This window comes from Acinonyx jubatus, chromosome D4 (assembly GCF_027475565.1).
Source record: "Acinonyx jubatus isolate Ajub_Pintada_27869175 chromosome D4, VMU_Ajub_asm_v1.0, whole genome shotgun sequence".
NCBI lineage: Eukaryota > Metazoa > Chordata > Mammalia > Carnivora > Felidae > Acinonyx > Acinonyx jubatus.
In genome coordinates this window covers 12551879-12565380 of record NC_069391.1, presented here as the reverse complement: position 1 = coordinate 12565380, position 13502 = coordinate 12551879, and the positions used below count along the sequence as shown (strand labels likewise).

The 13502-nt window shown below is 38.1% G+C and overlaps 2 protein-coding genes across 4 annotated transcripts in view; one reads left to right on the top strand and one right to left on the bottom strand.

Annotated features, from left to right (window-relative positions):
• Nucleotides 1–13502, bottom strand: part of LOC106965928 (olfactory receptor 1L8-like) — a 412015-nt gene that overhangs the window by 185272 nt on the left and 213241 nt on the right. The gene's annotated exons all lie outside the window — the stretch shown is intronic.
• On the top strand, nucleotides 7739–9144 carry LOC106965973 (olfactory receptor 1361-like). The gene has a single exon (XM_015062054.3). It carries the CDS (start codon nucleotides 7790–7792, stop codon nucleotides 8720–8722), a length of 933 nt encoding a protein of 310 aa, XP_014917540.2. The 5' UTR covers nucleotides 7739–7789; the 3' UTR covers nucleotides 8723–9144.

Here is a 13502-nt window from a genome sequence, read left to right as displayed (position 1 = left end):
AAGAATTCAGAAGTTACCAAACTGTTTTGCCTATTGAATGGTGTCCATCACAGCTGGCGTTAATTAAGCATTTAAATGTATATTTTATTTAATTCTCAGTACAAGCCTCTTATGAGGGTACTAATATTTTATGTAGAGAGCAAACCAAAACCCAGAAAGATCAAGTAAATTGCTGCCCTAAGACCTAATCTCAGACATGCATGGCTTTAAAACCATGTCTTTAACCAGATTACTTTATTGCCATTATCTCAGTCTGTACCACTGACCAGTTTGGACATTTTTGATCCTTATATATAGCATACAATAAGTACTGTTCTGTATTCCACTTTTTATTCAGTATAGTTATGGTTAAATCATTCTCAAGACTTTATAATTTTTAAATGTGTCTACACATCTTAATATATTCATCCATTCTAGTTTTGACTGACATTTGGGCTGTTTCCAGTTTGGGACCTCTATATACTAGAGAATGGGATTTGGGGGCCACAATGTGTGTGTATTTTCAGCATTAATAGATAATACCAGAAAGTTAGATAAAGTGCTTACACCAGTTACACTCATTTCTGTAACATATGGAAAAATGTGGTCCACTTCCTCACCAATACTTATACTATCCATCTTTTCCACTGTACACATTTTTATGGGTTTATAGAAACAGTGTGCTGTGGCTTTAATTTGCACTTGTCTGATAACTCGTGTAGTTTATCCCTTTTGCCTATACTTACTGATCATTCTGATAGTTTCTCTTGTAAAGGACCTGTTCCCAATCCTTTGCTGTTTTATTGGGTAGTCTGCTTTTTAACATTAATTTGTAAAAATTCTTTGTATATTCTACATTTTAGTCCTTTGCCAAATATACATATTGAGGATTTTTTTCATTATGTGGCTTCCCTTTTCGATATATTAATGGTCTATTTTGAGTTAATTTTGTGTGACTAATGCACAAAAAGGCTTCAATGTCATTCTTCTGCATGTAGATATCCAGTTTTCCCAGAGTCATCTAAAAGATATTTCTTTCCCCCATTGATTTGTCTTGGCACCTTATAAAAATTCAGCTGGATACAAATTTGAGGGATTACTTCTGTACTTTCAGCTCTGTTCTATTGGCCTATATCTATCTTCATGACTATATCACACTAGCTTGATTACTGTAGTTTTGTAGTAAGATTTGAAATCAGGACATATGGATCCTGAAACTTTGTTCTATTCCTTTGAGATTGCTTTTGTTAGTTGGGATCCCTTGAATTTATATAGGTAGTTTAAAATCAGCTTGTTAATTTCTGCAAAGAAAACAGCTTGGATTTTGGTAGTAACTATGCTGAATATATAAATCAATTTGGAAAGTACTGTTATCTTAACAGTATGAAGTATCTCAAGCCATGAACATGGGACGTATTTCCATTCATTTACATCTGTAATTTCTTTCAACAATATTTTGTTGTTTCAGACTATGAATTTTCCACTTATTGAGATGAATTTATTCTTAAGTATGCTATTCTTCTTGATGTCATTGTAAGTAGAATTGTTCATTTCATTTTCAGATTGTTCCTTCCTAGTGGGTAGAAATGCCATTGATTTTTGTGTATTGACCTTGTACTTTGCCATCTTTGAACCCATTTGTTCATTCTAGTAGTTTATTTTTTTTATTCCTTAGTATCTTTTACAGTGGACCCTTGAACAATGCAGATGTTAGGGGGCACTGACCCCCACACACATGCAGTTGAAAATCCATGTATAACTTTTGACTCCCCCAAAATATACTTAATATACTAATAGCCTATTGTCAGGCTTAGGTTATTGTTACTGTTACCAATAACATAAACAGTTGATTAAAACGTATTTTGGGGGCGCCTGGGTAGCTCAGTCGGTTAAGCGTCTGACTTTGGCTCAGGTCATGATCTTGCAGTTCATGAGTTCGAGCCCAGCTCCAGGCTCTGTCACTGACAGCTCCTGAGTCTGGAGCCTGCTTTGGATTCTGTGTCTGCCTCTCTCTCTACCCCCCTTCTGCTTGCACTCTGTCTCTCTGTCTCTCTCTCTCTCAAAAATAATACACATTAACAAAAAATTTTAAATGTATTTTGTATGTTATATGTATTATATATTGTATTCTTATAATAATTTAAGCTAGAGAGAAAAAATGTTAAGAAAATCATAAGGAAGAGAAAATACATTTATAGTACCATGTTGTACTTACAAAAAAAAAATCCACATACAAGTGGACCCATGCAGCTCAAACTTGTGTTGTTCAAGGTTAACTGTATATACAAAATCATCAGAAAATAAATACAGTTTTGCTCCTTCCTTTCCAATCTAGATGCCTATTATTTTATTTTCTTTCTTGACTGCCCTGACTAGAACCTTCAGTAAACCTTGAAGAGAAGTGATATTGTTCCTGAACTTAAAGGTAAAGCCTAGATAGAGATGATGGTTGCACAATGCTGTAAATATACTTAATGCCACTAAATTGTGCATTTTAAAATGGTTATCCAATAGACACAGGAGTGCTGATTCATAGGGGCACATGTACCCCAATGTTTATAGCAGCGCTTTCAACAATAGCCAAATTATGGAAAGAGCCTAAATGTCCACCAACTGACAAATGGATAAAGATGTGGTTTATATATACAATGGAATACTACTTGGCAATGAGAAAGACTAGAATCATGCCATTTGCAGCAGCATGGATGGAACTGGAAGGTATTATGCTGAGTGAAGTAAGTCAGTCAGAGAAGGACAGATATCATATTTTTTCACTCATATGTGGATCTTGAGAAACTTAACAGAGATCATGGGGGAAGGGAAGGGGAAAAATAGTTACAAGCACAGAGAGAGGGAGGCAAGCCATAAGAGACTCTTAAATACAGATAACAAACTGAGGGTGGATGTGGGGGTGGGGGAGAGGGGAAGATGGACATTGAGGAGGGCACTTGTTGGGATGAGCACTGGGTGTTGTGTATAAGCGATGAACTATGGGAATCTACCCCAAAAACCTAGAGCACACTTTACACACTGTATGTTAGCCAATTTGACAATAAATTATATTTAAACAAACAAATAAATAAATAACATTTTAAAAATAAAATGATTAAAATGGTAAATTTTATGTTATGTGTATTTTAGCACAATAAGAAGTAATCAAATAATGTAATTTATCCCCTAAGCAAAATAAAAGAAGGATTAATGAAAAAAAAGAAAGAGCCAAACCATACAACAGACTCTTAACTATACAGAACAAACGGAGGGTTGCTGGAAGGGAGGTGAGTGGGGAATTGGTTAAATGGCTAATGGGCATTTAAGAGGGGCACTTGTGATGAACCCTGGGTGTTTTATGTAAGTGATGAAACACTAAATTCTACTCCTGAAATTAATATTACACTGTATGTTAACTAACTGGAATTTAAATAAAAACTTGAAACTACTATATACGTAATATGAATTCATAATATAATAAATATTCATATTCATTAATTCAATATTCATAATACTTTTTAAATTTTTCACAATTTTGAATGCTTTCTATGTATAGAATGTATGCTAGGCAACTTAAAATCTTCATGCATCTGTTTCATTAATTATATATAACATATATATAATACATATTATATAATTCATATTATGTATGAGTCCCAGAAGAATAAGAAATAAAATTGAGAAGAAATATTTAGAAAAATAATGGAGACAAATTATTCAAATATAAATCACTTCATATTTCAAAACTCTATAGAGTGATAAAAAGGAGAGAAAATAAAAGGCTTACACCTCCATAGATTTAATAAATTTCAAAATCAAAGAGAAAATTCTGACAGAAAGGGAAGTTTGCCTACGCAAAAACAGTAATCCTACTCACATCAGACTTCTTAATAGCTATCCTGGATGTAAATAGACAATGAAATATTTTTAATGCATTGAAGGAATATGGTTTTAAAATCAATATTTTATATCAAGCAAAGGTACCACTCAAATGTAGAGATATATTACAAATATTCATAGGTATATAAAGCCTCAGAAGGTTTGCCACACAGAGATTTGTGGAGGAAACATTCAAGTTAAAAAATAAACATTTTTAGGAAATGTTGCAAGATGTTTGGAAATTAAGTATGATTAAATATCGTGATAAAATTTGGGTTTTTTAAAGGTTTAAACTAAAGGAAAAATGAGAAAGTATATCCATTACAAATCAGAATTAAAATTCCTACAAATCATTATCAAAAGACAATCAACCCAATAAAAATGGGCAGATTCTTCATAAAAAGATCTGAGACTGGTCAATAAGTACATGAAAATGTGCTCAACATTATTAAGAATTGGGGAAATGCAAATTAAAATCATAATGAGTTATCACTTCAAATGGTAAAAATGTTAACTCTAAGATTTTTATTATGAGAGAGTATTTTGCTTTCTGACTTATTTACCTGAGAAAATCAAAGTCCAGAGAGAATAACTGAACTTCACAAAGTCACAGAGAAGTTCATTTCAAGTTTGAGGACTGGGCAACCGACCAAATTTTTTCCCACAATGAATACTTCAGAGACTGGTGTTCCCAGGTGTCTCAGCAACTTCCAGTAGGGAGCTCTAGGGATTATTTTAGAAACTGCAGGTGGGTAGCTTCTTTTTTTCTGGGTTTCTAGTCAGTTTGGCTGACTTAGGATCAAGGATGGCCTGCTCTCATTTCTCCATCCTTGGAGTAGATGAGGGGTCCATGTCCCAAGAGCCACTTATGCCTTAAACATAGGGGAAGATGTCTTTTCTTCTGCCATCAAATATGGCTTCTCCACTCTTGATAAGTAATATCCCAGAAGAGACAAATCTTAACCTTAACATGAAAAAATGAGGAGCTCTTCTGGGCCCAACTCAAGACTGAGAGTAAGTCATTGACCATACCTCCCCTTTTCCAGTCAGTCAAGGGAAGCAGATTAGTCCTTTGGAAATTGTTTGAGGAACTCTGTCTCTGGTATCAGTTGTAGTGCTGAACACCTGAGCTATCACCAGGTAGAGAGGAGGGGGAGGCGTCCAAGAAGGTGAAATGGCTAAATAGCAAAGGCATGCAGGCAGGACGTGTGAGTTGTTTGAGGGCAGTTTCATAGGTGAGCCTGGGGTGGCATAGCATGACAGGGAAGTGTCACTGGACAGACAGATGGAGACAGACTCAGGAAGGGCTATTATGTCATGATAAGAAAAAGCCTGGATGTTGTCCTGATGGTAATAAGGAGACTCACAACAGCCTATGACATAATTCAGTTATCCTTCTTCACAGAGGGAGAAACTGAAGTCCAAGAGGTTAAATGAGCTACTCAAAGCCTCATTATTGGGTTTGATACAGAAGGTGAGTCAAAATTTCCTTTGTACCAACCAAATGTTTCTTTTTGTTTACACTATGCAGCCTAAATACTTTCCCTGGTGACAAATAAATGAGTCTACTGTAGCGGTTTTAAGTGCATAGATATAGTAGGGATTCCATTTTCAGAAGTACAGGAAATGCCCCCACATGGGTATGACACTCTCCTACAGCCTGGACCACTAGCCAGGGTGTTAGACCATCTGTCATAATAAAGTCAAAACCAGAGGATGTATCTTTTCCCCAAAAGTCAATTGTTTTAAGTTCTATTAGTTTATTTGCCCAGAATATCAGAAGAATTCTGAGAATATTCATTTATTTTTGTTTTTCATTTGGAATCAATGGAGCTGTTTATGATGGGCTGTATGCTCCTAAAGGTTGATTACCTTTGCAAGAAAAGTGAAAAATTGGAATAAATATTCATTTTTCTAATTGTGACTATAAAGGTGATATGACTAAATGAATACAACAAATTATATCACTGTACTTCCTTCTATTTGCTAAGCTCTTGAATCAACTTGGTTGCAGTTGGTGGTAAAAGACAGAGATACCAGAAAGAAAAGAATCTGAGCTTCTCAGAGTGATAATCATGGTCTGAGGTCTTTATCTTTCCATGTATAGAAACTGGATCATATCCAAGCATTGGGTTAAATTAAAATGGACTGACTCACACCAGTCACACTCACAAGAGACTGATGCACAAGCCAAAAATATCAATATCTTCATTTGTCATGAAAACTGTAGCTACCAAATTGAATGGATATTTACATTCTCTAAGGTGATAGATATGTGAATTAACTTGATTGTAGTAATCATTTTACAATGTATATGTATATTAAAACATCACACTGTACACCTTACATATATACAGTTTTCATCTGCCAACTTTATCTTGATAAAGTGAAATGAATAAATGAAGGAGTTTATTTGTTAAGTCCCTAATGGTGCATTTTCTCATGAAAATATGCAGGAAGCTGAACAAGAGTCAGAAAGTGATTTAGTAAACCCTGAAAAGCAGCATAACAGAACTAAGAACTTAGACTTTTGACTCAGATAAACTTTACATCACACCCTGAATGTGTAGCTTTGGCAATTTTCTTCATCCTCCTGACCTCAGTTTCTACATCTTTAAAATAAAGATAAGCATAGCGTCACTGCACAGGGTTACCACAAGAAAATCCAGTGGCTGGCACATGGCTAGTGCTCAGCCAGTGTTAGCTATTGTTACACTGACTTTTTCATTGAGTTAGAGACAGGAGTATGGATTGGATAAATTCAAAACCCATAATTATCTAGTAATGAGATTCCTCGTGTAGCCTCACTGTGGCTGCTGTGGAACAGAAAGATATTCAAGTCTCAAATCAAGATACTCTCTTCTCAGAACTCTGCAAGAAACAAACTGAGGTGTAGTTTGGGGTGGGGTGCAAACTAAGGATTTGACTCTTTCCAATTAGGTTTGCCATATATGAATCAAAAAAAAAAACAAATATAAGAGGCCCACTTACAGCAAAAAAAAAAAAAATCGGTAAGTGAGGGACATCAAGCTTTCAGAGTAAAGGCACAAATAGTTCCTAGACATGCTGTGGGGAATTGGAACAGAATACACTTCTACAGCCTCTTCTGTAAAAAAAAAAGCTGGGAACTTTAGGTGTGCCTGGGTGATTCAGTCAGTTAAGCATCCAGCTTCGGTTCAGGTCATGATCTCTTGGTTTGTGAGCCTGAGCCCTGTGTCGGGCTCTGTGCTGACAGCTCAGAGCCTGGAGCCTGCTTCCGATTCTGTGTCTCCCTCTCTTTCTTTCCCTCCCTCACTCATGCTCTCTCTCTCTCTCTCTGTCTCTCTGTCTCTTAAAATTGAATAAACATTAAAAAAAAATTTTTTTTAAGCTGGGAACTTTAAAAAGGGCCTGAATTGAATAAACTAAAACATAAGACATTTATGTTTTAATTTTAACTAAGATAGAATTATAAATATACATGCTGTTCTGAAATTTTACCTTTAAAAAATCTTAAATTGATTATATACTTGTTTATAATTATAATTATTATATAATATTAATTGACTTCATTTCATTTTAATTAACTTTTAAATGTAAGTAAAACATTATTTACTTAATTATATTATTCGTCAATGAGAAAAATAGTATATGCTGATGGGATCTGTGTAATCAGAGCACACTTTGTTTTTCACATTGTACAACCATGTTTCATGGAGACTGCTGGAATAGTTTGAAGGTGCCCTGGATAGCTGGTCAAGTGCTCTCACCAATCTGTAAATTTACAAATAGTTTGATCCAAACTATCTTTTTAACATGCATAATTATAAATTTGAGCTTTGCCAAAACAGAATTGTCTAAGCCACATGATTTTTCTAATAGGAATATGAAATACTTTCTACAGCATTATTTTACCTTTTTGCTATTTATAATAAAATTTGTTTCATACAGAATTCCAGACATGAATAGAAGAAACCATACCAACATCTATGAATTTCTTCTCGTGGGCCTCTCTGAGTGGCCACAGCAGCAGCCTCTCCTATTTGGACTCTTCCTGGGCATGTACCTGGTCACCATGGTGGGGAATCTGCTCATCATCCTGGCCATTGCCTCAGACCTACACCTCCACACCCCCATGTACCTCTTTCTAGCCAACCTGTCCTTTTCTGACATTGGTTTCATCTCTACAGTAATTCCCAAGATGCTAGATAATATTGGCTCAGGAAGTAAAAGGATTTCTTATGGTGGGTGTCTGACACAGCTTTATTTCTTTGGCCTATTTGCAGATCTGGACAACTTTCTCCTAGCTGTGATGGCACTTGACCGCTATGTGGCCATCAGCCACCCCCTCCATTATGCCATGATCATGAACTACCAACGCTGTGTCCTATTAGTGGCTGGATCATGGGTGGTCACTACCTTCCACGCCCTAGTGCATACCTTCCTGGTAACGAGGCTTTCTTTCTGTGGCCCCAATATCATCCCCCATTTCTTCTGTGATTTTGTCCCACTCCTGAATCTGGCCTGCTCCAGTACTTATGTCAATGACCTGGTGCTCATCCTTGTGGCAGGAACATTGCTAATTGGACCCTTCATCTGCATCCTTACATCTTACTTTTATATTGCATTGGCTATCCTAAGAATCAATTCCCCAAAGGGTAAGCAAAGGGCATTCTCCAACTGTACCTCCCACCTCTCTGTGGTCTCTCTGTTTTATAGCACAGCTATTGGGGTCTATTTATGTCCTCCATCATCCCCCTCAGGTGGAAAGAATAGAGTCTTCTCAATAATGTACACAGTGGTGACCCCCATGCTGAACCCCTTCATCTACAGCCTAAGAAACAGGGATATGAAAGGGGCGCTAGGAAAACTACTCAGAAGAAAAACACTCTAACATTCTTTCTCAGGATCTCAGGGTCCTGAATCCAAGGCTCGGAACTGGGAGTTGAAATTGGCTGCCTGAGAGTCTAACCACTGTAGCTTCCCTGAACCTGAAACGTCTTTGTTTCTTATGTTTATATTTCAAAGTACTGATTAACACTGAGGACAGGGAGGGACCAGTGATGTCGGTAACCTTAGATCATCTTTGTGAAGTGCCCAGGCTCTGAGAAGCTTATTATCCACTATCAAAATGGCTCTTGTTATTTTTACTGGTGGCTAAGAGAAGCCTGTGGGTGGAGGGACTTGCACACTTATAAAATGAAACTGAAAGCCCAAAATTTTGTTTTGCTCAACTTAGAACTATGGAACACCCCTTTAGCTCAAGAATATAGGATTCATTATTTCTGGTAACAAGAAATACAAAGGAAATAATCTGGTACTTTATATTTAAACAGACAGTGTTCTATAGAAATGCCAGAATGGGGCATTAGTTTAAGTCCTGGGTTCCAGGGATGGCTTTGCCATAAATGAACTGTGTGACAGCTGGATAATCGCTTGATGTCTCTGATAAAATAAAGTGATTGAATTGTGTTGGTCTAAGACTCTACAGGCATATACTCCACCTCCAATAATATTTAATGTTATCGTGACAAGAACTAAAGATTTGAAGTCAGAAGTTTCTAGTCAAGACCAAAAGTCCTCCACTTTCACACTCTGTAATTTGGGGAACATTCTTCCCCTTTGAGTTCTGGTTTTCTTATCTTTAAAGCTGGTAAAACACCTATATCATAAGAGTAACAAATAATAAATAATACATAAGCTTACTTGGATCACAGTAAATACTCAATAAATGTTTATGGAATCTAAATGTTCAGTTCTGTTATTTACCTTGATCAATCTTAGGACCTCCCTCTGTCTGTTAGGACAACCTTCAATCATTCACACTCTGGAAGCCCCGTTTCCAATCTTCATGTCATTTATAAAGGATCTTCTAGATAACTGCTTTCTCAGGTAAATATTTGGGAGGTCTTTGAAGATGGAGGTGGAAAATGAATTAAGGAGAATTCTTCCAGTAATTATGTAATTCCTATTTGCTTCACAAGGATTACCAAAGGTTGACTTAATATACACGGAACAGTGCACTAGTGTTGGGAGGAATATTTCTTCACCTGGCTTGACCTGTACCTCCATGTGGATGAGATTCAATTTGCACAACAACTGCCCACTTTCTTCCTTTATTCATCCTTCCCCAGAACATAAATTTGGGCACACTCAGTTCAGACCATCCCTGTTTCTTATTGAGAACCAGCCCTGTGTACAGGGAGCATGCACTCTGCTATGTATCTCTAAGAGCAAAGCAGCCACTTATACACCTGGAATTCTCCCTAATCCAGCAATACCTGCTTCTGGAGTTGGCCAGAAAAGCATGCAGATTCTCACCTCAAGTCATGTCTTCAACCTAGACATTATCTGTAGTAAAGTGGTGATTTGGCTCCTGTCTGTTCTTTGTCCTTGTCTTATTCATTAATTGATTTAGAACCCAACTGGGAAAGTAGTAGCCCATTTATTGGGCTCCCCAAACACCTCCAACAATCTGAAAATCATAGCCCCAGCACATAGGAGCCAGGTGACTCTACAGTAAGTTATTTAACACCTCTGGATCTCCTTGTTTGAAATAATGAGGTAATAATATGAGTTTTTATAATTTTGAAAAATAACAAATAAATGAAAAAATGTAATTAAAGTGCTTAGCATGATATCTAACAGACAGAAGGGACTCAAAAAATAGCTGTTGCCCCTGTTGTCACACAGCTGCTGCTGTTTTCATAGCTGCTTTTGGCATTGTTGTAGGTCTTGTCAGCTTGACCCCTCCCCTGCTGATTAATCAGTCAGCCATTTGAATCATATGCTTCATAATAGTTGTTGCTCTGGGGGGAGGAGCCAAGATGGCAGAACAGCATAGAAGTTTTTTTTTTTTTTTGCATCTTGCATCCATGAAATACAGCCAGAGCAACACTAAACCATCCTGCACAGCTAGAAAACTGATTTGAGGATTAACACAACAATCTGCACAACCTGAACCACAGAACTCAGCAGGTATGTGGCACAGAGAGGTGAATGGGGGGAGAGAGAAGCCACAGAGGGCAGGGAGCTGTTTTTGCTTGTGGAGAGAGGACTGAGATGGGGGGAGAATATGGGAAAAGCACCCCCCCCCAAAGGCAGCTGGAGAGAAAGTGGAAAAGTGGAAACAGCCACAGGGACTGAACTAAAAAGGAGGAAGGAGAAAGGAGAGGGCTTAAATTCCATTAAGACTCTACAAACGGGGAGTGCAGAGTCTGAAACTCCGCAGCTCCATACCTGACACTGCTCTGGTGAGAAGGGCAAATCCCCAGGAGCTGAGTGAGATGTGGGGGTCCTTGGGCCACACAGGAAGAGGCTGTTCCCCTGCTGGGAGGACATTTGGTAGAGACGTGTGTTCCCCCCCCAACCCACAGGCAAAGGTGCCAGCAGACCCCGGAGAACAACCACATTTGCTGGTGCTGGAACAAGGTCGTTAAGGGTGAAGACTGGTGCCAGATGTGTGTTGTGATTTTCCATAATCCCTGAAACGCTGCTGCTACACAATCATGTGAACTTTTTCTGGGGTGGGCTGGCACCCAGTTGTAGCCTCTGGGCATCAGCAGCAGTATAGTCCTACAAATGTTCCTAGGTGTGGCTGGCACCCAGCCATTGCTTGGTGAGACTCTCCCCCAGAGATCTGAGCAGGTCAAAGCCACAATCCCTCAGAAGTGAGGGGTTGGGAAACACAGCTGTATCTGAGATAAAACTCAGGAGGGAGGTGCCACCTGGCAACCTGACAGCTTGGTCATGGACAGTGTAAAAGCGGGGAGTGGATGGAAGCCAGAGACAAAGGAAAGGTGCATGATTGCTGATCAGGGAGAACAGAGTTCTGATACTAGAGACTGGGTAGCTGGGTGATGCCATTTTCACCCCTCCCGTGCATGCACATACACACCTACAAGTGCCACAACAATCCACCCCAGTAAGCTAAGCAGTGCCATCTGGTGGAGAATGGAGCCTTTACACTAAGCCCCACCCAATTGGGCCAACCTTGCTCTTCAGGAACACCATAAGTCTCTCTGCCTACTTAGTTTATGGACTATAAAGTGGTTCATAGTTTGACTTATAGGGGAAAACAATGCAATTTCCATTGTATTTCACTCTGTTCGCTGGTCCATCTATACAATTTTCTTTTTTTTCTCTTTTTCATTTCTTTTTTTTTTACTTCCATCATTTCATTTTATTCAATTTCATTGTATTCATTTTTTAAAATTTTCAAACATTTTCCTTTTTTCCTTTTTCTTGTTTTTCTCGTGTTTTCTTTTTTCCCCCTTTTTTCACTAATCTTTCAAACTCATTTCAAAAACCAGACCAAAACACACCTAGGATCTAGCATCATTTATTTGATTTTTATGTGGGGGGGGTGTTGTTTTTAATTTTAATTATTTTTTACCTTATTAATTCCTTTTCTTCCTTCAAAATGACGAAACAAGGAATTCATCCCAAAAGAAGGAGCAGGAAGAAATGACAGCCAGGGACTTAGTCAACACAGATACAAGCAAGATGTCTGAACCAGAATTTAGAATCATGATAATAAGAATACTAACTGGGGTTGAAAATAGATTCAAATCCCTTTCTGCAGAGATAAAAGAAGTAAAAGCTACTCAGGATGAAATAAAAAATGGCATCCATCTTCAATGGATGCCACAGCAGAAAGGATGGATGAGGCAGACCAGCGAATCAGTGATATATTGGACAAACTTATGGAGAATAATGAAGCAGAAAAACGAGGGAGACTAAGGCAAAAGAGCATGATTTAAGAATTAGAGAAATCAGTGACTCATTAAAAAGGAACAACATCAGAATCACAGGGGTTCCAGAAGAGGAAGAGAGAGAAAAGTGGGTAAAAGGGTTATGTGAGCAAATCATAATGGGAAACGTTCCTAACCTGGGGAAAGACAGACATCAAATTCCAAGAAGCACAGAGGACCCCCATTAGATTCAACAAAAACTGACCATCAACAAGGCATATTATAGTCAAATTCACAAAATACTCAGGCAAAGACGGAATCATGAAAGCAGCAAGGGAAAAACAGTCCTTAACCTACAAGGGAAGACAGATGAGGTTTGCAGCAGACCTATCCACAGAAACTTGGCAGGCCAGAAAGGAGTGGCAGGATATATTCAATGTGTTGAATTGGAAAAATATGCAGCCAAGAATTCTTTATCCAGCAAGGCTGTCATTCAAAATAGAAGGAGAGATAAAAAGTTCCCAGAAAAACAAAAAATTAAAGGAGTATGTGACCACTAAACCAGCCCTGCAAATTTTAAGGGGGACTCTCTGAAGGGAGAAAAGACAGGAAAAAAAAAGACCAAAAGAAATATAGACTAGAAAGGACCAGAGAACACCACCAGAAACTCCAACTCTAGAAGAAACATAATGGCAATAAATTCCTATTTGTCAGTACTCACTCTAAACATCAATAGACTAAATGATCCAATAAAAAGACATAGGGTTGGGGTGCCTGGGTGGCTCAGTCGGTTAAGCATCTGACTTCAGCCCAGGTCATGAACCCACACTTCGTGGGTTCAAGCCCTGCATCAGGCTCTGTGCTAACAGCTCATAGCCTGGAGCCTGCTTCAGATTCTGTGTGTGTGTGTGTGTGTGTGTGTGTGTGTGTGTGTGTGTGTCTGCCCCTCCCCTGCTTGCATTAGTTCTCTCTGTCTCCCCA

Bases quoted from the DNA above. Each gene is read 5' to 3' on its own strand.
- LOC106965973 (XM_015062054.3), top strand. From the start codon at position 7,790: ATGAATAGAAGAAACCATACCAACATCTATGAATTTCTTCTCGTGGGC.